General features: G+C 33.2%; 1 protein-coding gene across 4 annotated transcripts; it reads right to left on the reverse strand.

Moving 5' to 3' along the window:
- Positions 1-509: 509 nt before the first annotated feature.
- On the reverse strand, positions 510-24,392 carry LOC128188260 (uncharacterized). 4 transcript variants are annotated; one of them, XM_052859212.1, is made up of 16 exons: positions 24,243-24,362; positions 16,674-16,706; positions 15,148-15,291; positions 14,063-14,244; positions 12,404-12,468; positions 11,548-11,960; positions 8,433-8,514; positions 7,893-8,247; positions 7,547-7,657; positions 6,554-6,641; positions 6,068-6,100; positions 3,607-3,876; positions 3,081-3,301; positions 2,670-2,852; positions 1,630-2,534; positions 510-1,274 (listed from the first exon to the last, which is right to left on the reverse strand). In XM_052859212.1, the coding sequence occupies exons 1-16, from the start codon at positions 24,256-24,258 to the stop codon at positions 1,136-1,138; spliced, it is 3,240 nt and encodes a 1,079-aa protein (XP_052715172.1). In that variant the 5' UTR covers positions 24,259-24,362; the 3' UTR covers positions 510-1,135. The 4 variants fall into 4 exon arrangements, with proteins under 4 accessions (XP_052715172.1, XP_052715174.1, XP_052715171.1 ...); XM_052859214.1 differs by lacking the exon at positions 16,674-16,706 and having other exon boundaries at positions 24,243-24,392; XM_052859211.1 differs by lacking the exons at positions 16,674-16,706; positions 24,243-24,362 and adding an exon at positions 15,407-16,103.
- Positions 24,393-24,437: the final 45 nt, after the last annotated feature.

Below are 24,437 nucleotides of genomic sequence, written 5' to 3' on the forward strand. Positions count from 1 at the left end.
ATCATATTTTGATTTATACACAAACAGAATATTCCTATCAAAATTTGTTTGTACTGTTCATAACAATGATATAAAACAATCACAAGAAAAAAAAACGCGCATCATAATATGAATAACCAGTTAATTGGTCAGAATAGCGATTAACCAATTAGCAATTCTGCAATCAATTGCCATTCTAAACCTATTTCATTTTTTTTTATTCAATGAAAGAACTTGAGCATTTAGTTTACTGAATGATAGCAAATATTATCCCTTAAAGCAATTCCAATGTTATAAGGCATTTTACACAAAATATTAAATGAAAATGTATTAGCAATAATGGAAGATTGCAACACAGACAAAAAATATTTTTAAGGCAATGAATGTGAAAGATTTGCCACCAAAGTTGCCTTTATCAGACCATAAAAACACAAAACATGTCACAACTTTAGGAGCACTGTGCATAAAATACTCATAAAATACAAAATACAAACAAAATATAGAAAAGCACTAAAGTGCTATCATGTATTATTTGGCTAAATGCATTTATTTTTTCCTCTCAACAATTCACAACCGATGAAATTTACACTATAATTATTGCTGTTAACACAGAAATTGCATTTTTTGCTCATATATCTTTCAATTGAACAGAAATGTTATCTGAATATGCACAATTAGAAAAATAACATTGATTAGATAATATATTTCAATAAAAAATATAGTTTTGGCCTTGTAATATCCATCACATGATATTCAATATCAAAATAAATAACAGCACAATATTCAGTGACCAAAAATCACGGAAAATATCAGTGATTTGTAACGTTTCATAAAATATCACAGCAATTGTTTAAATAAGGTAAATCTTATCAATTATATCATTATATATCATTTCAGCATATGAGTCTCCATATAGCCTGACAAATAGGTCTGATTGGTTTATATCTTGATATGCATAAGAATGATAACAATAAAGATAGATAAAATTGAAGAAACAAAGTCCTTTCTGTTTAAAAATAATCCTTGAAAAGTTACATCAATAGTAATTAATTGAATACATTAATTGTGCTAAATTTCACCCAAAAGGTTGTATTTCTTTTCGGGGGAAAATTGGGAATGTTGTGAATACATGTATAATTAAAATGTAAGGTTTCTTTCATGGCTCTAATTTCCCCTCAAGTGCCTGAATTTCCTCAGAAACAGTGCGACATTCTTCATCCAATTGTGCATATTCTTGCTCCAGTTGTTTATGCATGTTTGTTTCACAACACAGTTTACGATCACGAAGGCATATTCTGTGAAATCAAAATATAAAATTATTCTCAAAATCTGACTTTCGACAATAGGGCCTAATTTGAAATTCATATCCAAGAAATAAAGTTTGAAATCAAGTTAAAGGCAACCATCAGTTTACTTTATAAGTACCCCATAATTTAATATTTTGTGAAGAACTCTGATTACTGTAAACACATCAAAAAATCATAAAATGAAAAATCCCTGAAATCTAAAGGTGTACCAGTGTTATATAGTGCCTTTTCCCCCCAAGTCATCTTTCCCACCAGAAAAATGGCTATATATAGCAGTTTTTCCCCCCGGAAACACCGGTATATGAACAGTTCTCAAATTTAGCACACATTTATTATTACGTACCTTTTCTGTTTGAGTTCCACTAAATGTGTACGGAGTTGTTCAATTTTGCGTTTCAGGGCATCTGGGCTAGCACAAGACAGATCATCCATTATGGAGTCCGATTCAAATATGGCCGAGTCACATTGGTCCCTGTTAGCTTTGCTGTGACCCTGCCCAACTGTCGTCAGGCAGTTATTGACATTGGAAATGATCACATTAGACGGACTGGATACTTTGTTCAAGCCATTCAGAGTATTTTGTATGTTCATGTTTTGGTCTTTTTGATTGGAATTCATGAGTTGGAGTGAGATTTCATAATCCATGCTGTTAGGATCCTTTAGGATGTTCAGATTATCACTAGAGGAACCAAAGTCTTTCAGTGTGGAACTATGACTTGAGGAATCGGTGTCAAACTTATTTTTCCGTTCCAGTGAACTATTTTCTGATCCTGTTGCACTATTGTAGGCAGTGTCTGTTGGTGTGTCACTCACATCTTCCTCTGAGTCACTGTGTTTTCGACTTTCGTTGAGCTTGGACAAAATCTCATTGAACAAACTGCTATCATTGGCCCCACCTAGAAACCCTGTGCTGAAGGAGTGGGTAAATGTCTTGGTCATAACTGAACCTTTATGTGTGGATGTGGTAATTCTAGATAGAGTGGCAGAAGATTTCCCCATGGAATGCGTCTTTACTATTGTAGAACTAAAGAATTCTTCATCTAAACTATTAGAAGTTCTGGTCTCTAAAAATCCATTTGAAGTCCTTTGCACTTGTGTGTAGAGTTCCCCATTTATTTCCCCTGGCACTCGGGGATTTGACATAGCACTATCATTTGCAGTGACGTCTGCTCCCATAGATTGTTGCGACATTATGGATATCTCCATCACAGAGTCATTGGGATCGCAGGCTGCTTCAGCTAAAATTGTCTGTTGCAAAGAGATATTCAGAAATCAAATTCAGGTATCACATACCAGTATTTTCAATATTTCAACCACATTGATTATCTTACTAGAAAGATAGAATTTTTTTTTATCTATACATGTATTTAAACTTCATATTACCTCCTCAGCCATTTCACAAGGGAAGACATCAGACAGTGGACTGTTCATGTTTTCTGACTGAATATCGTGGTAAGGAGATTCATCATCCACCCAGAATTTGTTCAGCCCCTCAGGAAGTCGTTCCGTGGAGGTCTGGTTCATGAACACACGCAACCAGCAAGCCATGTCCTCTCTGTTTAGAGGCTGAAAGAAGAGATCGAGGAAAAATTCTCAGTGCTGAATAATGGTACGATGCTTGTCAGAGGCAATTGTTTAAGTGTTTAAATCATATCTGGTTCTTACAAACAACAAACAGAACAACTGTATTTCCCTGAGGAATGTTACTGGTAAGATCAAAATTATATACCGGTAGTAAATCTCAAATAATTTTTCGAAACAGCTTAGTCAATCATTTGACCAATATTTTTCTACCTCCACAGTAATTTTTTCCTGGCCATTTTCTGAGATCATCAGTCCAAGAACACTCTTGGTCTCTTCCACAGCTTGGAGTAGAACACATGGGTGGAGTGGGAATTCCAGCTCACACACTGTACTCGACTTATTCCTATAGCACTCAAAGATGTTGTCCCTCACAGCACACCAGCGCTTACCCCACTTTCTCTTATTGAAACTGCTGTAGATGTTTAGATAACCTATGAAAGATGTTAATATATGAAATGTCCTTGTCCTCCATTAAAAGATGATCCATGTAATAAATGTAATGCCTTGTCTGTTTTATGCTACTCCAAAAATAATGTACAAAAAATGAGAGTTACCCATATGAATTTCCTTCCTTAACAAAGTATAAAACTGTGTTTTTTGTTTTTTTAATCCATAAAATTACATCCAAATAAACCTATGCAAATTTGAAATTTAAAGATTCCGACGCCTGGTACATGTAATGTGTTTTGCAATAAGTACTTTATGCATCTTTAGTTGTTTACTGACGATTACATACCTTGATGAAGTGTTTTCCTATCGCAGACCAAGTCTTCAATGGAGTGACAGGAATTCTTATTGAAACTAGATGTATAGTTCATATTTGTTTCCAAGGGAATGAGGTCAATTTGGCTATTGTTTTCACTCCCAGTTTCCACCAAGTTCCCAAGGCTATTGCTGGTTGGCAATGAAGCAGCCATTTTTTTGCCCTTGTTTTTGCCAATGGATTCAAAAAAGGAACTTGCCCTGGAAGCTATGGAGCCCATTCTACTCACTCTGTGTCGGTCCTCTGTAGCAAGTATAAATTGGAGGGTTTGAATAAGTCAATTTACTCTCCTTAATATATATTTACATTTTTCCTTACACAGTGTATCCAAAAATGAAGCTATATATACATTTCATATATCATGAATTAAAATTTTTAAACACATTCTGATATTAAATCAAGTACATGTACAATAAATCAAACACACAACTTGCATATTGTTAAAACTTTATGACATTGTTAATAAATTTGACCTTTTTTTGTGTGCAGAATTATAATTGTAGGTCAATTATGTTATTTATATTAGTTCTGACCATTGAATTAAAGGTTCATGAACATGTACTCTATTTATATTACATTATGATCCGCATGTGTTAATCAATTTTTTTTTTAGATAAGATATTTTCTATATATAGAACACACAAATTCAAGAGGTGAGATAATGGATTCTGCATATCATACAACAACATATACATTGTACATGTTGAGGTGTTCAGTTTCTTTCAGCCTATCGGGTATCACTGATGAGTCATGTTCTAACATGTTCTGGTCTTATACAGGTGTCTGATTTCACTTTACTCCACACGAAATCATGTCTGACATGAATTGATATTAATTCCTTGTTAATGTAATATAAAAGTTATTTTAGGCAAAATACTTATGACCATGCCAGCTGAAAAACAGCATGATAGGAAAAAATTCTCAATTTAAGTGAAAAAAAAACCCAAAAGAATAAGCCACATACGGTAAATGCTGAAATAACACCCATAAAAACCTTATTAAAACCAAATTTTAAACTAATAAAAAAAAACACCAAACATACAAACAGTTACATAAAAGATAGCTGACCTGGGAAAGAACTATTAAAAAAACAGAATGTAGGTTTAAAAAATTGTCTCATACCAGTAATGTATGCATGAAATGAATTGGCATTAAGAACACCCCACCTACCCCCTGAGAAAAAACAAAACAGAGGGGTGAGTTTGTCTATGCTGATAAATCCCTTTCTAAAAAATAATTTCCCAACATGCTACTATCAATGCTGGTATTTATATATATACATTGACCACTCTTAATTTACTACATTAACCTGGCAACCTCTGTCACCAACCTAAATGCATTGCAGCGTGATACTTTTTGATGCACAACTAGGGTGGGGCTTTCTATCAGTTACCTTATTGTCTTTTTTTACACCAAATTTTGGTCTTTAAAAATTTTCTAAAGTGAATATATATATATATATATATATATATATATATAATTTTATTCTTTGTTTGGGGTTATGCTTGTAAGTGTCAGACAGAATTCACCATTGCATGATAAATATGAAAGTAATTCAATACCCAAGAAATTATATTACATAATACAAAAAATTATCACCATTGTTGTTTTTCTCAACAATTGTGTTTCATAATAATGTTATAATAATTGAATAATTGAATAGGAAATTGATATTGAAAAACATGTATTATTTTTTCGATTTTTAGGAAACAGCTAGTCTTACTAGGTGGGGCTTTCTATTAGTTACCTTATTGTCTTTTTTTACACCAAATTTTGGTCTTTAAAAATTTTCTAAGGTGAATATATATATATATATAAAATTAAATTCTTTGTTTGGGGTTATGCTTGTAAGTGTCAGACAGAATTCACCATTACATGATAATTTAAATATGAAAGTAATTCAATACCCAAGAAATTCATATTACATAATACAAAAAATTATCACCATTGTTGTTTTTCTCAACAATTGTGTTTCATAATAATGTATAATTGAATAACTGAATAGGAAATTGATATTGAAATATTATTTTTTCGATTTTTAGGAAACAGCTATTCTTCAATTTTTAAAAAAGTTTTTTAAAAGTTTCAGAGGAACACTACTTCCAGTTTTTGCCCCCCCCCCCACCCCAATCTTTTAAACTTGGATGATTTTGACAGTCTTTAATACTCATGCACATGATGCCATGGGACATGATTCACCCCTTCATTCACCTATAAATGAACCTTACAATGTACAATAAAACCAATCTCTATAATGCAGTCAATTATATCATTCACTATATAACAACTCTAAGTGGAAGTCGGCAAGATTTCAGGCAACTGATAGGCTAGGTAATGGTATAATATGGGAATTGAATTGCACACAGTATAAAAGCAAGCATAAGATATACATAAGGCAAAGATAAAAAACAAACAAAAAGTGAGACATTTAAACCTTCTTCTGCAGTCATGAATAATTGAAACAGACCTGAAAGAAAATAACACTATCAAAATCTCGACACTTCTACTCACTGGCTAAGGACATCTTCCAAACCATAAATATTTACATATGGCTTCATGTAAATGAAATCTATATAGGCAGAAAGTTATGTCTATTTTAGATGATGCTATTGAAATTTTTGTATAAAAATTTGAAAAGTGAATCTACCAGAGAACTCAGATTTGGTTATTTCATACCAGTTAATTGTAAAAAAAATAAGATTGTGTTAACTTAATTGTACTCTGAAATATGTATAAAATGTCAGATTACTAATAAGCTTGTCTGATAACAAAATATATCCCTGGATATTTCTATATGCCAAAATTATGTCATGGTTACTGCAGTGAAACAGAAATGCAAAGTCTTAGTGATGTTAGTACACTGACTATTATTGTCTGGTTTACATTTATCATTTTCGAGGAATTTATCCGTTATACTTACTTCGACTTTTCCTTTTCATTGAGGAGTACTCAGTGTCGGAATTGCTGCTCTCTGTGGATACATTGGAGATGGATTTCCGAAGATCAGGCTATAAAAATAGAAAAAAAGGTGAAAATAGATGGATAATTTAACATTTGGTACAGATAATCTTAAAGTTCTATCAATAATATAAGATCTGACCCTGACATGTTTAAAAACACATGTAATTGTTAACTAAGCACTCAGAACATTCCAAAAAAGATTAATAATGTATAACAATCTGATATTGTAATTTACTTGAACAGTGACCATCACAAGTCATTTACCTATGACCTTGACCTTTCACATTACAAAGTATAAACAAGGGCACCGCTAAGTGCAGCATACCCTTGCGACATGAATTATTTTGTGGGGGATGCATTATTCAGGAATATACAGTCATGCAAATGTAATTAATTGAGACCAAATTGTACTAACCCTCCATTACTCAAAATTTTTTTTTTTTACCTTTACTAGGTCTAAATCCAAAAAATATGAAGTTGTTGATTTGAACTGCTTACTTTCACTATAGTTTCACAGTAGTGAAGCAGAAGTAGTTATTGTCAAGTCGTACATAAAATTTCCGTTAAAATTGTGTTATTTTAACAATATATTAGAAAGTATTCAACCAATTGACTTGAAAATTGATAGGATTTGTCTTTTTACCATGCCAAATAAGTGTACGAAGTTTGATAAATATCCATGCTAGGGTTTTCTCAAATCTTCCTTGCAAGCTGAAGAAGACACACATACATACACACACACTCACGCACAGCAGCGATGCTATATCCCCTTTGCAACAAGTCTTGCGCGAGGGGATAATAAAATTTCTTTCATGTAAAGGGTGAAAGAAGAAGCAAGAAGTTCAAGATGTAGACATGACATACAGAGCAATACTATAACAGTTCATATCTTTGATCTTTAGGGAGGCATAAAAATACAGAATATGATCCTTTCGAAAAAGACAGTTCTCACCCTGCTGCCGTAGACTTTCCCATTTTCTGTACCATTGAACGTAGAGCCCCTGACTAAGTGGTGACGCTGACCAGGAGGAGGGGGTTTCCCTTTACTCATTGCATTCATGTACTGCAGAAAAAACACTGCAATTGGTGATACTGATCTCACATTCAAAATTTACCAACTGATGTAAACCTTTGTTATGAATAAAACAGACATCATACTTTAACATTTAAAAAAAAAAACAAGGTATATATTCAATATTTTTGGCTAACAAGTTCATTCATTGAGAAGTCACATTAAAGGCTTGTTAATTTAAGTTTATATACAACATTTAAGACTTAAACTTCTTGTTCTTTCTCACCTCCACCCACAACTGTGCCCAATCCTTGAGGTCTACAGAGAACATGTGAGTTTCCAGACTGGGGTGAATCAGACGGACGTCAAATCCCCTCCGGTTCTCCTTCTCCAGATAGGTTGCCTCGTATCCGGTCAGCTGGATCACCAGAGCCGGTTTGGAGTCTACCTTCTCTGGTTTGTAACACACCATTCGTCCATCTGTCAGGGCAGCCAGCTTCCTGGTCCAGGATAACTTCCCCTTGTACATTACCTCCCCTGAGAGGGTCACATCCTCCAAGGATTTGTAAGGAATGGTCACATCCCACTCTTTGGACGAGCGGCTGATTCGGGGCCTTGAAGGCTTTTTCTTTTTCATGGGTCTAAAATAAAAACAACTATGTACTAGATGGATGTTGATAAAAAATCTTTTACTAACCTAGAAAGTTTAAAGTGTTAATTGGCTTCTTTTTTATCAAGATTCAATGAATTCAATTTTTTTAAATATCTGCCAAATAAATGATAAGTTATGTTCACTAATAAATTAATAGGAAGTTGTTTTGCATACTTTGGAAGTTTGATGTTCAGTTTGGTCTCGATTTCTTGATCGTCTTCATTGCAGGACTCATATGATGTCAAATCAGCATCATCTTTGATAAAATAAAAGACAATAATATAAACCCCAGTATGAGATTTCTCTCTCCCTCTCTTTCTCTCTCTCACATGTATACTAAAAGCAAACACATACATTTTGTATATAATAAAGTACATTAATTGCACTTGAGATATACCCTTGATAAAATTCATATGTATTCAAGACATTATTCTGGTCGTAATAAAAATATCCACAAGAATAGAAATTCAAAGAAGACATAAGAAACCCAAAGGCAATTTTATGCTGAGATGAACTTTATAAATAGTTTCTTCATTAGCATTTGAATGGGGAATTCCCAATGTGCAGAGTATGTCTCTACTCATGATTTTTAAAAAGCACATTGGGTGTTAAAACATTTTGTTTGTCACCTTGGAAAAAGTTTCTATTAAAAGAGCCCAGCTCATATTAAATTGTACTTGGGTGCTTATAGTGCAAATCACAGTATGCTTTGTAAGAGACCTGCAGGGGTATTACAATTAAAAGTTTGGGTTATATAATTCTTTGTACAATTCTTTTGTTGAAGGTTTTAAACTTCTCAACTGAGTGATTTTCTTTTCTTTTCACAAATTTAATGTTTTTGTTTACACAGCTATAAAGTAATAAATTTTGGAAAATTTTCTCCTTTTTTGGATAAACCAATTTCAGAGGATTGAAAAAAATCAATTACTTGTTTCAAAAATATTTCTTTGAATATTGGGGCAAATAATTTTTAGGACTACCAGAGAGTTCCATATTTAATATTAATAGTGACCGGAGTAAAAAATGTCGATAAAAATAAATTAACCATATTCATATGACATAGATACATTGATGAAACACTTATCTAATTTTATTGTTCACAAAATATTTTTCTTAAAGATAGTAGAAGAAAGTGCAATTAAGTATACGATAAGAGTACAGAATCTTTGCACTGTTTATTATAAAGTCAGATTCTTGCATTTACTATTCCTGCAGCCAAACGGTAATTAGAGTCTTTATGCCTGTACTAAACTTTATTCGTGCCTCATAAAAATGCATGATAATTGACGTATTAATATCAAGCTGCTTAAGAAAGGAACATAATTACAGTGCATTATCTTGACACAATGATTTCATTTAAATGGGCGGAGTTGGTTTAGCTCTTTCTTTAAATAAAAAAACAAAATAAAACTTGGTTAATGTTTTGATATTGCATGTCTCTCAACCTATCTTGAGCATGAACAGAACACATCTTTGAATAAATGAATAAAAAGGTTATATTTTTTATGGTCCTCATAAATTGTCTTAATTATTGTTTGGATCAAGGAACAGATAATTAAGCTGAGGTGAAGGTCGTTTCAACAGTTGTCAAATGTTTGTCAAGTGATATGTATATCTTTATCAAGTGATACACATAGCTTTCTTATGAAAGAAATGAATTCATTACTAATGCACCGGGCTGCGTTTTACAAAAAAACTTGAAATAAAACATTGATTAGTTTGTGATTGATAAGTATTCATTCATTTGGTCTTAAGTTGTAAGTTCTTTTGTAAAACGCAGTCCTGATTAGTTGCCTTGGAAAATATGTCTATATTTACATGTACCTGGGTACTTTATACATGTAGTTAGTGAGTAATGTCAACATCTGAGATTTCAGAAAGTTCATTTGACTTTTTATATATCTCTATTCTGCTTTTGAAATATAATTTTCTACATGCTACAAAGCCTACAAAGATTAATATTTTAAAACACATTCAAATTTATTGTACCAATATTGGTATTAAAAAGCATCTAGGCAAGAAAAAACCCATTAGGATAATACATTTAATGTAGAAGATTGAGGCAAAAAAGAAAGGATAAAATACATGGCCCAAGCTGCCATGCTGGCAAAGGACCACAATTATAAATATGAAAAGACCTCAACATCAAAAGAAAATTCAAACATTGTAATGTGTTTATTAAAGGCAACGAAAGAAATAGACGTCCCCTTTAGCATTCCCTCAAACCATGTTCGTTAGACAAATTCCACTTAACTATACATGTAGACCTTTTTTAATTATTCACTTTATAATGCATGAAAGAAAGCAACTTGTGGGCCAGCCACCACCGTGTCAATTGTAATCTACAGCTGCGCTCATGTTTATCTTATTCTTTTGTTTACATAATGCTAAATAAATGAACATCAGCCATGACAAATGCCATGCACATTCTTATTGTCTTTTCTTCGATAAGGTATTGCATAACTTCCCTCAACTATGACTCATCTACAAGTTCTGTTCAGATCACGATTCTTTTCTCCTTTTGTCGAAAATAGCCAGAATAATTTTAAACTTTGTTCTTTTTTATTTGAGTAACAATTTCCTTTTCTTTGAAAATGCTTAAAGTGAATTAGAAAAAAATTGTTATCAAATCTTTTAACGAAGGTTCAAAATTGACATGTCTATTGTGCAGTGAACATTTTTATTCAACTTTAAATTATTAATTTTATAATAGTAATAGTGCAATACATAAGAATATATTTTGTTATTGACGCTACCATTTATGGTAACCCCAGGACTGAATGCCACAGTAGGTGACGTCAAAACCCATCATGTTTATTTAAAAATTCCTGGCTCATTGAAATCATTTATATTGTAAACATAATAACTGCATGTTAGAAGTGTCAAAACATGCAAAAAATTGTTTAAAAATGTCAGGTGAATTAGTTTTATTTTTTTGTAGTTCATTTTGTTTACTTAGAGATATATAATTATAATTTCATACATATAAATGTAAATCTAACACTTCATGAATAAGAAATACTTACCATTTATATTTTTAACAAAAACTCTATAGATTTACCAAGATATTCTGAACAAAAAAATGAGTGCACATGACATAACCTTATTGTCAGTTGTGCCCCAAAGAAATGACCCAATGCACAAAGCTTGGCAACAAAGGATACAACAGTCAGGAAAATTGAAATTGCAGATAATGAAATAAAGTGCAAAGAAAAGGAAAGAAAAAGGTTTTTAATTGCTTGAAACATCAACCTTACCCATCGCAAGAGAGAGATTATTATTCCTTTACCTGTAAGATCAACACTTCCTTCTGATCTCTCATCTTTCTTTTCAGCCATGTTATAAATCTCTGATCTTGTGGGCAAATTGGGCCGGGCGGGCAGATCTGGGGGTCTATCTGTTTTAATAGAGGCCTGACGTTCTGGGGGGTCAGGTCGGGTGGGGAAAGTGTTTTCTGTGACAGACTGCTCCCTCTGTAATGGGGGCTCCGACTTCTCTCTCCTAGGGGGTAGAGGTGGGGGTACCACCTCAGGAGACAAGGGCAGGTCCTCTTGGATGCCAGTGGTGGTAGCATAATCATCTTTACTTGGGGTCTTGGTCTCTGCATAATCCCCAGATTCCGCTGACTGGCTGTGGTTGGGGGATGCATTCGTTATCACTGGAATCTCATACAGATCTGTGTCATCGCTATTTTTGGATTCACTGAGGAAGAATAATAATAAAGGGGGTTGAAGTGTTATTCTAACCTGGCTGAAAGCGGCAAGTATATAGCCTCAAGTAAAAGTGCACAACATGATTCTGCATTTAACTTCAGATAATATTGTGACTAAACAGACACCTGGCAGGCCTAAATTTCAAAAAAAATTTGAATCTTAACCGAGTTTTACTTTAAAACTGTCTGGGTATTTAAGATGATACATTTACATTGATATTGAATTTCATTATGATATTCTTCCGGTACCACTATTACATATTATATAGTAAAATGTGAATGTAAATCTTCAGTTGCAACATTCATACTTATATCAAATTGCATTACAATGCTTTCATTTCAAGTTACTGGAAAAACCAGAGCATGGGAAAATAAATGTTATTTGGTTAATAGTTTTAATAAAAGCAATCTTGTTCATATGAAAAATACTAACTTCTGATCCTTTTTTGCCTCTCCATCTCCATGACCGAGATCAATATCGTCGTAAACTTTCACCTCCTGGTAATAAAGAGTGACTGTATAAATTATGAAAAAAAACCTAAAGTTTCAACCCCCAAAATTTACAAAAGCAAAACACTCAATGTAAATGAAAAAGAAACAGCACTTCTTCATCAAATAGTAAAAAATAATGTTTCACTGATGAAATCTATTAAAACAATGTGGCTTTAATTCAGCTCTGCAAACATAATGGTTTGTATTTCAAATGAAGCAAGTGTGATTTGATGATATCTGAATGAAAACACTTGGCTGACCAAGACTTGACTGTGTTTTAGTAAAGATATCATCAAGTTCCCACAACAGTCTCGATCAGCTTTTCCCCACATCACATTGACTTTCTATTACATGTAATATTAATTTATGAAGCTGTTCATAAAGTCAGGTACACCGATTCCCAAATCAACTACATACTGGTAGTTAAAATAATGGGAATCGAAACTGTATTTGGTTATACATGTTTGTCTGTGGAAGCATTTTATGTAACAAATTTACTATTCTATATTTTCAGTGAGTTCACAATTTGAAATTGATGATGCTTAAATTTTTTAAGGAAAAAAATTTTACTTGCTAGATAGATAAAAATGTAACGATTCAGGCCAAAAATTAATCCTTGTGCCTAAGGACATAATTAATGCCAACATTTATTCATTTTAAATATTTCACAATCTTAAAATGCTGTGTTGAAATTTCTAATGGTTTAAAAACGGCATTTAGTTAACAGATAGTGGAAGTAATTCAAATGTTTTTTCTATCTGTGGAAAATAGGGGCAGGTTTTTTTTTGTTAAACATGCTGAGATAAGGTGTTTTCTTCTCAGATTCTATCTTCAAGTGCATGTCACGAGCACATACGATAATTTGACAATAAATAATTATAATCGCACATTCATAAGAGGATAAGCAGGGCTATCTTGCTTGATAGATTATCTGGTTACAATGTCTCATCCTGAAAATGATGGATCAGAATCCCAATATCTGAGAAAGAAGGACTGGGATATTGCAAAATAACACCCAAAGCCTACCGATCCATCTTCTTCAATGACAAGATAAATATAGAGAGACAATGAAAGTAATGACGTAAATTTTCTCTGAATTTGCAAAACATAACAAAGTCTCTGGGAGACATGTAACACTTGCTTAATATTTCAATTATTCGTTTATCATTCTCCTCCACACGCGTCCAATCAAGATTGGTTCATAAAAAGGTTAAACTGATAGTTTTATAAGATTTTAATGTGTTTAAAACGGAATCAGTGTGAATGACAACTTAAAAAGTACTGACGTAAATTTTCTCTTTCATCTTCAAAACATTTCAGTTACAAATGCTAAACAATTAGCACTTGGACTGATTTACATACAACTCTCCATATATATTTCCATATATATGTACATACGGCCTTTGAAGAATAATTAACATGGCTTTAAAACAAAGCAAATTTTTCAAAACATAAAAAAAAATATTCTTTTCTAGATAGAACTTGACACAGAAAAAAACAATTTACACAGATGTTACTCCTGACCCTCTTTAGAACTACTTTTGATCTTTTGAAATGTCAGATGTGTATGTTTGTAAATAAAAGATCTAAAAAAGCGCACCTTGCCATCTATGGCCTCTAGGTCTTCTGGAGAGATGAACGAGCGCGAGATTTCCCTCTGATGTGCAGCAAAGTCATTCTCCCCAGAATCAAACAGAAAGTTGTCATGACTGAGAGTGGGTGACTTCAGTTCACTCGATGCTCTAGAGGGGGAGGGGGAAAATGGAGCTCCAAAGTCGGGTACTGCAATAACAAAAACAACAATTTTTTTTTTACAAAATGCAAATAAGATACCGGTATTTCGAAATGTAAGAGCTCCATTAAAAATAATGGAATTATGGTCCAGACAAAAGAAATTTATAGCAATAATAATATGACATAATGTGTACACCAAAACTGAAGAGGGGGGAGGATTTCCTTACAATGTCATCATGAAACACAATACTTTCTCATTTTAAATTCATGAAAAGTGCTAGTGACTCCTTCCTACGTTTATCAAGAACCTATAAATAAAACATGGTATTTTCTGTCAACACAGACTGCTTTAAGGTAGATATACCGGGGTATATGGAGTTTATCAAGCCACATCTATGTATAGAAATCGGTATCAAATAATCACATATGTCTAAGAATCCTTTTACAGGAGATGTATTTCACCTAAATTTACAGAGGAACCCCCACCACGAATATCATATTAGGAGGGAATTTGTACCTGTTTAATGCAATAGAACCTATCTGAAGTCTGAACAGGTATACCGGTACATCAAAAGCACCACAGCAAAATAAGTGTCCACTCTGGACAAACTAGTCATTATCCCCGCAGTCTGTTAACTTATTTAGCTTCTGGACATAGCAGTTTGACTTTTAATGTCTTCATTTGTTATCATTACTATACACTGACTTGCCCTGCCTTTCACACACAGTGACGCTTTCGTAGGAATCTCTCAAGGACATTAGGAACTGTTCATACATACTGTGTGTGATTTCTGTCTTCTTTTTCAACCTGCCAAAAATGTTATTTTTTGCATAGATGGTTAATTTCTTGTGTCAACATAGCAAGGGCTTTTTTTCTTCACATGTCAGCCTTAGTGTCTATTTGTGTTCATCTCTACCAATACAATACCCTCTAACCCTATGAAATCTTACCTTTCAATCGAGGTGGGACACTAGGTGGTAATTTCAGTATATCCAGTCGCTCCAGATAATATAATCGCTTATTTTCTGTTTCCTCAGACAGTTTTTCGCCAGCCAAGTCTTGACAGAGAAATTCTTCTATTCCAGGAAGCAACTCTAAACGTCAAAATAAAAATATATTAAGAAAAGAAAAACAATAAACTCTTTTATAGAATACCTTACACTGTTATAAAATGTCACCCTCCCCATCCGACTTATATTGACCATCTACCTATCCATAGGAGATTCCAATCCAATGTACACAGTGCCCGATTAGATCTAGCATCCATTACTGCTCAGTGTAGCAGAGGAAAATTAAAAGAGAAGACGAAGAGTAAAATAATGATTCCCCTCTCCTTGTTAGAAGCTTTTAATTGTCAGATTGCCAGGCAATCTGTGATCTTTGAATAGAACTTGTTAACAAACTACATGTAAAAGGGCTGCAATATCAGTAGGATCCTGGGATTTACGTAAAACATCAAAAACTAAAGAGGAAAGGAGCAGGGGTGAAATCAGAAATGTTTGGAATAGGAAGATCTGCAAGGTGTTCTTTATTTAACAATTTTTTTCTCCCTGACTGATAAAACCAGAGCTGCCTTCATCAATATGGCTTGTCAAATCTAGTTTATATCAAAGAAGTGAGTGATGTGATATTGTGAAGTATGGTGGAAGGGGTCGGTTTGAGAATTGAGGGGGTGAACTTACAGACTTACAATATATAAATAAAAGAGTAGAACATCTGTTCATTTAAATCACAACAACTGGTGTCTGACTGTTGGAATCTTGAGAACCTCGGACAGATTCCATAAATCATGTACATGTATTATGATGTTAATAAAGTTCTATACTGGATAACATTGATATCTTATCATACCTTCCTTAATATTTGACACTTGTTTAAATTCTTAATCATCGAAAATAAGATGAATGTTTTTCAAATCATTTATTACATATCATAAAGCTGTTGATGTTCCATAATACACACCTGGGGTTTACAAAAAGTCTAAAGAGAATTAATTTCAATGTAGAAATACTTATCTATCAGATGTCAGATTTAAAATAATTTATACACAGGATTATTGATGAGCTTCTTGCAAACTTAACTGAATGGATAATTGGAAATATGTATACACAATGTTACATGCTAAACGCTTCAAAATTACATCATTCTTTGTAAGGCAGGAGGAAAAAATCCACTCCAGTTAGATTTATATGTAAGTCAAGCATTCTGTTAATTCTGAATGAAGAATGACTTAAGCAATTTGGAATATAATGATATGCAACCTAGGCAATTAAACTCTGGATATTATGAAGCTGTTTTTCTGGGCCAAATTTTTAGATGAGACCCAATTCAACAGGTGCGTGCTCCCACTAACTTTCATGTTAGCATATACAGCCAGATTATTAGAAAATATTAATCACTTCATACATGTATTTAGCGCCCATGTGACCCCATAACATTGTATAACAATGGTCATCAGTTAGCGAACAGAACTTACCAAGAACAGTATAAAACTGTTGTGCACCTGCACCTGCAGAAAGTTAACAAATATTCAAAAAGGGAGCAGCTAGGCTATGTTTTGATAGAATCTAATATACTTCAAGTCTCCTACATTATAAAATCTATATAGTCATTCTCTTAACAGCCTCCCTCAAATTAGGTAAGCTGTCTCCCTCAACTGCAATTAAGTTGAAAATGATACACATAATGTCCTTTGTCCAGAACCTGACAATATCAAGCCATATGATAAAACCCCAATGTTATGCAGCTAGTCAGCTACACCCCAAGATAATACATGCAAACATTCAACATGGTACCAAACTCAGCAAAAACAATATACTTTAAATATTTTTTCTGCATTTAAAATCCCTTGCAGTGTGAACAGTGTTTGGCTAGACTAAGTTATTTTGCGAGTTTCTGCACTTATTTGAACCGTGTCAAGCTCACCTTGCATTGGTTAGTTCATTAATTAATGTGCAAATGAATACTCTAGTATAAAAATAACACACCCTCTCCACCTTTCAGTCATGCAGCAGAACTAAACAGAATGCTGTAAATTTTAATCAGGTATTTTTTTTCTTAAGGCTCTCTGTAATTTTTAGCTCCTAGCTGAAAGATCAAATGCAATAAAATAGTAATTTTATTCATCCATCATGAATTTTGTCGTAATCTTGTTTTAATACATGCCACTTTCCTATCCTGATCTTGTTAATTATGGTGAGGGTAAGAGGTAATCACAAATTTTGTGCTAATGTTTGATCTATAAACCACAAAGGAATTGTCATATAAAAACATCAGAAAGATGGATCTCACTCTGTTTTTGTGCAATCCATTTGAACTCCTTGTTTGTTGTAACCACGCACAAAACAGAGTTACATGGCATTAACCTTAATTAGGTCAACTTACTAATTACAAAGTAAGAAATCCCTTTTTCTGCCTCTTATATTCTCTTGAAAAATGAACTGTGTTAGTTTTCTTTCTTGTAAAAATTTGTCCAGTTCTTAAAATATATTGCAAAAAATGCTTAAAGTTAACAAAACAATAAAGCACAAATTAAAAAATTTTTTTTTTTCTAAATTGCAGTGAAAATTTAAAAGTTAACTTGATGATTTATCATCCTGTCTGAAATTCTGCCCTTCAGGGTAAAAAAGAAAGAAAACATATGCTTGAAAATTACCTTCCCTTACTATTAAACTTCTGTTCAAGCATTAATTGTATAATCGGAATTAAAGTTCCTGAAGATTATCTACTGTAAGAATCAAAAACACATCTAATGGCTGAAATAATTTTAAAAAGTATAATCCCATTATTGTTATATGTTACTTTTCAACTAATAATTTAATTAACAGCCTAGATAAAAATCATTGCTAACATTCTGCATACACATATTTGCCTATTATCCACCACCATACAGGTTTTAAGTGAACATTATGCAAAGGTGTACTGCTGAGACCTCATTACTCTCCAAATCAAAAAAGATAACAAAATACCCCTCAAATTCTGTTCAAATGTTGTTCACATTTTAATCATAACCACAGAGTTGTGAGATATAGGAACTTATAATATCACCTGGGCTTTTTCCTCTTTTTATTTCTTGCAATACTTTGAAAATTTAGGTCCCTGAACTTAAGAAGATTTACGAGGTAAACTTGTGCTGCTATTTTTAATCTTTGCCCCACAGGGTCAATAACCACACCCATTGAAGGTCAAGTTGATTGTGTTAAGAGTAACAAGATATGTGCATTTAAAAAAAAGTTTTACATAAACCTTGTCATATTAAATTATTTTCCTGTTTACATTTCCGAACAAAGCTAGCAGATTGTATAAACCGCAAACTGGCCTTCAAGCCTTGGTATGCAAAAAAAAAGGAACTATTAGTTTGGAGAAAAAAAGTTTGAAGAAAATTCTCTAGATATTTTGAACTAATTACCAGGTGATAAATATTGTGATGCAATCTCTCTTCACAATTTCACACCTCACTCACTTACTTTACAACAAGGTTCTTGAACCTTCTTAGTGGAAAAAAAAAATAAAACCCCAAAACCTCTGTCAGAACTATTATAGAGGGTTTGATGTCTCCACATGACCTTCACGGTCCATGCGCAGCAAAAACCTGAGCTTTTAAAGAAAGAAAGATTGCATAACTGTGCACAAAGTCAAGCAAGCATGCATGAAAATGGAGTGTGTGCTAAAGAATGTGTTAAAAGCAAAGTGTATTACGTCCAAAACATGCGTCTTAAATGAGCATCTGAAAAACAAGAGGACGAAAAGACGTCAATAGCTTAGCCGTAGACATGAGCCATTTGTACTGGTGATGCGATTTATTAGAGTCACCGGCTGGGCTAGGGCTGTGACTGTTTTTTTATACGACCCGGTATATTCCAAGGTGACAGCAGATTTATTTTTTACATACAGCAGAGAGACATTTCCATAAAATTATGTTCCCCCATATGACACACCCCAGCTGACGCAGTGGATTGGGGTTTTTGTTTAAATATGGGGTTCTGTTACGCTGTCTAAATGTATATATACATATAACAGTGATAGACACACAAGTCCATTCTCATTTGTACTTGGTACATGTGTTCTTGTAATCAAGAAAAAAAATTAATAAAAATTAGGAGCTAGGGAATGACAGAAAACCTTAGACAGTTGAAATGATAAGCCTGCATCTGAGCTCAAGCTTGTATTGTATGAGTTTATACAGTATACATATTAACGCTCTGTTGTGACACATGTCGGTAACTTCTTGCCTGACATGTGATAATCAGTTGTCATTTTCATGTAACATATCCATCACAATGTATTAACCTCAGCGGTCAATATCAATATCACATTCCCTTAATCACTATGGTAGATGCACTTTCGTTGAAAAAGTACCAACATTCAAAGGACAGTTGACTTCCAATGTGGTAATACATGTATAGTAAATCTTTTTAATATGGTCGATGAAAACCAGTCTCCCCTTTCTATAATATTACACTGACTGAAAAAAAAACCCCAAAACCAACCAAGTGTCAATTATTTCATGATAGGTCAACTATATATCAAGTCAATGAATTGGTTTACTACCCACGTCTACAATAGATGCAACCAGAGCCAAAATCTCCCCTTTCTTTAAAATGTCAATATTCTTTTGACTACTTCCATGAAAAATCAGGTAGATCTTGTCTGAATACTGAGACAAAATGACAAGTCAATGCACCTTTGCCACCTGTAGTGGCCACAGAGATTACACGCCCAGGTGTGTGCTTTAGATACCGTAGTATCTGATGAAAATCCTTGAAACCACAACCTTTTTATTCATCACATGCTCTCTTCTCTCTCTTAGTTCTGTCAGAACTTGGTGAGTAATGATAAGATATTGACCAAAGTCCAGAATCTCTCTAGCTTAATTAGTAAATCACAGTTGCTGTCTGTCACCAAGTGTTGCAGGTGTGGGTAAGAGAGTGCACTGTCCAGAAATGAAAAAGATTTTGCAAAATTAAAATTGTAAATATTAAAACTGTGTGCTACTAATATTGGTCTATTGGGAGCATGAGAGAGAGAGAGAGAGAGAGAGAGAGAGAGAGAGAGAGAGAGAGAGAGAGAAAAGGGGGAGGGGGAAGGGTATTCTTGTATTCTAATTAACAAATGAACAGCTGCTTGTTTTAAATGGTCAAGACAGTTCAAAACAAGAATACATGTAATAGCTAAGGTAAACAATACCCTGTTGTGTGACACTAATCTTTAGGATTAATTATAAATGAAAATCAGGGGACCTAATGCAAGATATCAGCTTTCAAGTGGTAGGCTCTTATAGTTGTGAAGTTATTGGCTTTTCTATTGATCTCCAATAGCAACACTGCAGATGGTATATATGTTACAAATTACTTCTATAAAAATAACCATTTAGGAATAATCATTGATGGTCCATTAGCGGGACTGTTCAGAGGTCTCTTTGTGGTCAAGTGTTTGAGTGTGTTATATGTGTCACTGTGTGTAAAAAGGGGGATTGAAAAATAGGGAAAATGAATGAGAGAGAGAGAGAGAGAGAGAGAGAGAGAGAGAGAGAGAGAGAGAGAGAGGAGGGGGGGGGGTTCAATCAGCAAGACTCTCATTCCAAAATGATTTTAAATGAAGTGGTTGATAATGGAATAAGATACAGCTATCTTTGATATTAAGTAGGTTTCTTAACTTCCTATTATGTAAGTGTTTACCTTGGAGCAAATGTCGCCACTTGTATCACTTTCTAAACACAGCATGTCTTATGCTTAATTAATACTAAACATCAACACCTGAAAAGGTACTCATAGACAGGTGATAGGTAATCGTTGCTAAAACTTGATTGAAGTTTAGTCAGTATGTGTACCCAGAGGAATGTAACAAATTGCCCCAGTCAATCACTGATAAAAACATGGCCTGTGGAACAAAGAAATCAAATGTTTACAACCTTACCTGTACAAATGAGGGAGGTGTTCTACAAGGAGCACTGATGTGCTCATAACTGTCAATGTTAACTGTGCATGGTGCAGATATGTGCAACCTGCAGATTGGCACTTGAGATAAAATTGATATCAATTAAGCATGAACATTTCCTTCTACTTCTTAGGCATTCTGAACAAATCTTTTACCTATTTTTTTAATTTGGCCGCAGCAAAATGAATAAAACAAGACCACCCATCGTTTAATCAACATCATTATGAGTCAATGTCATCATTAGAATATTCAGAGTTTGTAAACAGAACTTTTTATCAACATGTTTAAATGTCCAGCATCATCGTGAAAAAAATTCAAGCATTAGAATGATTACCATTAATATGCCTCTTTGATATTGTGTAAAATTACATTTAACAAAAAAAATGTTTTCTATATAAATTTTAATATCCTTGTTAGATTTCAACCATGCTTGTTTGAATCCAGCACAAACTTTTTTTCTGTATTTTGATAGCTAAGAGAGACCCAGACTAGGCAAGTACTGGTAAGGCCCCATATTAATGCACCTAATAATCACATGAAATCGTGATAGATCTTGATTTGACCTTGGACAAGAAAGAAGATTATCTATTTGACCACTTAATTTTATCTGCCTGGAAGTATGACTCAAATGTAAATTTCTTTCAAAACCATCCTGAAATCTGAAGATTTAAAACTCCACAATCTGAATCCATCATACAACTTTGCTCATGCATCTCAAAATTTGGACAAAAGGTTAATTCACCGCAAATGATGACCTATCCAATTTCAATATGGGGGTTAACAAAACACAGGATATAGATTTCTTTTTCAGTATTTCTAGCAACTTTTCGTTGTTAACACAAATTTTATACTATTTCTAGAAATAAAAAAATGATTTATTGATATGTACTTCTATACTTACTGCATACAATAGCAAAACTTTTTAATATTTAGAATCAAATAAATGCAACAGCTGATGCGTCACATGGCTAAACTTTGACAATGGTGACGCCACAAATTGTCTTCATCCAGCCGAATAAGGCCTTAAGATAATTGTTTTCCTTTAATGTCAAAATTTTAAGAATTATTTGAAATTGAAATCTTTGTTACTGTATAATTATGAAATAGTTCCTTGTGTTTGATATGCAACAAATATAATTCTGACAAATGAGAACGATGGAATAGCTCACTTTTTAGTAAGAAAAAGGTTAAAAGAAATTGCTTAGCACAATACTTTGTCATTAAATACTAAGAAGATTTTGTACATTTCTTTGACCGAAAGTGTATTTCATTCACGTTTACAGTACGTGATGACCTCTTCCTGTGATTTACAACCAATTCCATAAACTGTCAGAATCACGTCTAATTTGGGATTAAGACCATTTTTCTTTGACGGCCAGCTTACAATGATCGTCACTTCTGCATGGTCAGCAGTAAACAGTTTATGAATTTATGGGCATATGAACTTTTTTTAAAAGGAGGATAGGGGTGTGGTTAATAGAAAAAGGGGATAGGACTCTATGGGACTGTATGCCCCCTCAAAACTTACAAACAGTACCTATCCCATTCAGACCACAAAGCAGTTAAGCTTATCAATAAAAGCTGGGTAGCTGGCTGAAATAGCCCTATACTAGAACCGACACCTCTATGTTAAATCATCCAGACCATAATTAGCACACATGGACAACATCCTGAGGACAGGGTCACACCGTAAATAAATTAATCCTTCCTCTATGGGTTTATTGCTTCCAAATGTCACCAAGTGTATATACTTCTATTCAATGGAACTCAATACAGACACATATGGCCATAGAAAAACAGTGTGTTGACTTTTCAAGTATTAGGTAACTGGCATTCAACAAAATCATACAATAGTGCCTTTTCTGAACAGGATTTAGTAATTTTAATCTTAATAGTGGTATTAAATTGATTTTCTCTTCTTCTATTTAAACATGGAACATTTCTGATTTTTAAGAATGTATTAGAGACAGAATTACAATATATGCAGTTGTGTACAAAATCTTTAGCAAATATTTAGAAAAGGTTACTTCAATATTAGACTGTTTTCATTACTAAAACAAGGATGTTAACAGTAATGTACCTGTATTATTAACATTATAATCTAAAGTTTTGATGAAAATAAGTATCTATAATCAACCCAACACAAACTGACAAAAGCAAATCAAAACAGGTGCATGATATATTTAGTTTGACACACAAGTTCAAAGCCCAAAATCAAATCCTAACTACCGTACATGTATGTGCTTCATGTGATACTTTACCTATCTACTAAAATGTAATTTGATTACGGGTATATAAAAAGTAAAATAATAAATTTAAAGTTGCAAAATATACTTAATAGAATTTTCATGTAACTATCTGGGTATATTTTTATCATTCTTTTTCTCTCTCACTTTTTTTTTTTGTTTTTAATTTTTGGCTGTAAATGATGAAGAAAAACGTAGATTTCTTCAGGGCAAGGTGGCTAAGATGTTGGTCAATTAGGCTGCACGCATGCTGATAATGAAGAAATATGCAGTGCAAAACAAGCTAGGATAACAGGTTCAAGTCAGAGAAATGTAAATTCATGTTATTAATTTATATTTTGATCCTTACATAGTATAACTTTAGTAAGCTTCATGTACTCAGAAAACCAATTTTATTTATTAATTTTTTATTTAATGCTACATATATTTCTGTGCTACAGATACCAACAGACAAATATGTAATAAATTTATTTTTTATGTTCTTCTAAAGAAGTTTGAAATGATATTTGTAAAAATTAAGAGTTAATTGTGCAATCTTCAGTGTCAAGAAACAAACTATAGACTGAAAATAAAATTGAGAAAGCAAGAGTTTATTTCTAATGCATAATAAAGCAAATTCATATTTTTAAAAAGGTTTTTAATAATGAAAACTAAATTTTAACATTATTAAAATTGTATTATTTGTATTTTAAACTCACAAAACAAAAGAAAGATCCCCTCCGATGACCAATAACCTATGACACAGACTCGGTCATGTATGCCGATCACCGATTTTTAATAACTCTAAACTAAAGTTCTGACGATTGTATAAAAAGTTCTTATTGATATCATTTGTTCTGGTTGACGTGTGTTAGAGATCTTACCTTCAAGTTTATCCATTAGAACTATTGATAACAATATTCACATTCTCTTTATTTACTGTCCACTGTCACATATCCTGCGATTGCACACCTTAGCACTCAAACAGCTGGAAGATAGCGTGACTAGTAAGTCGAGTATATTTACCTCTTTAAACTTCGACAGCCAATGAAATCATGGGTTTTATTTCCCCGGGAAAT

Source organism: Crassostrea angulata, chromosome 6 (assembly GCF_025612915.1).
Source record: "Crassostrea angulata isolate pt1a10 chromosome 6, ASM2561291v2, whole genome shotgun sequence".
Classification (NCBI taxonomy): domain Eukaryota; kingdom Metazoa; phylum Mollusca; class Bivalvia; order Ostreida; family Ostreidae; genus Magallana; species Magallana angulata.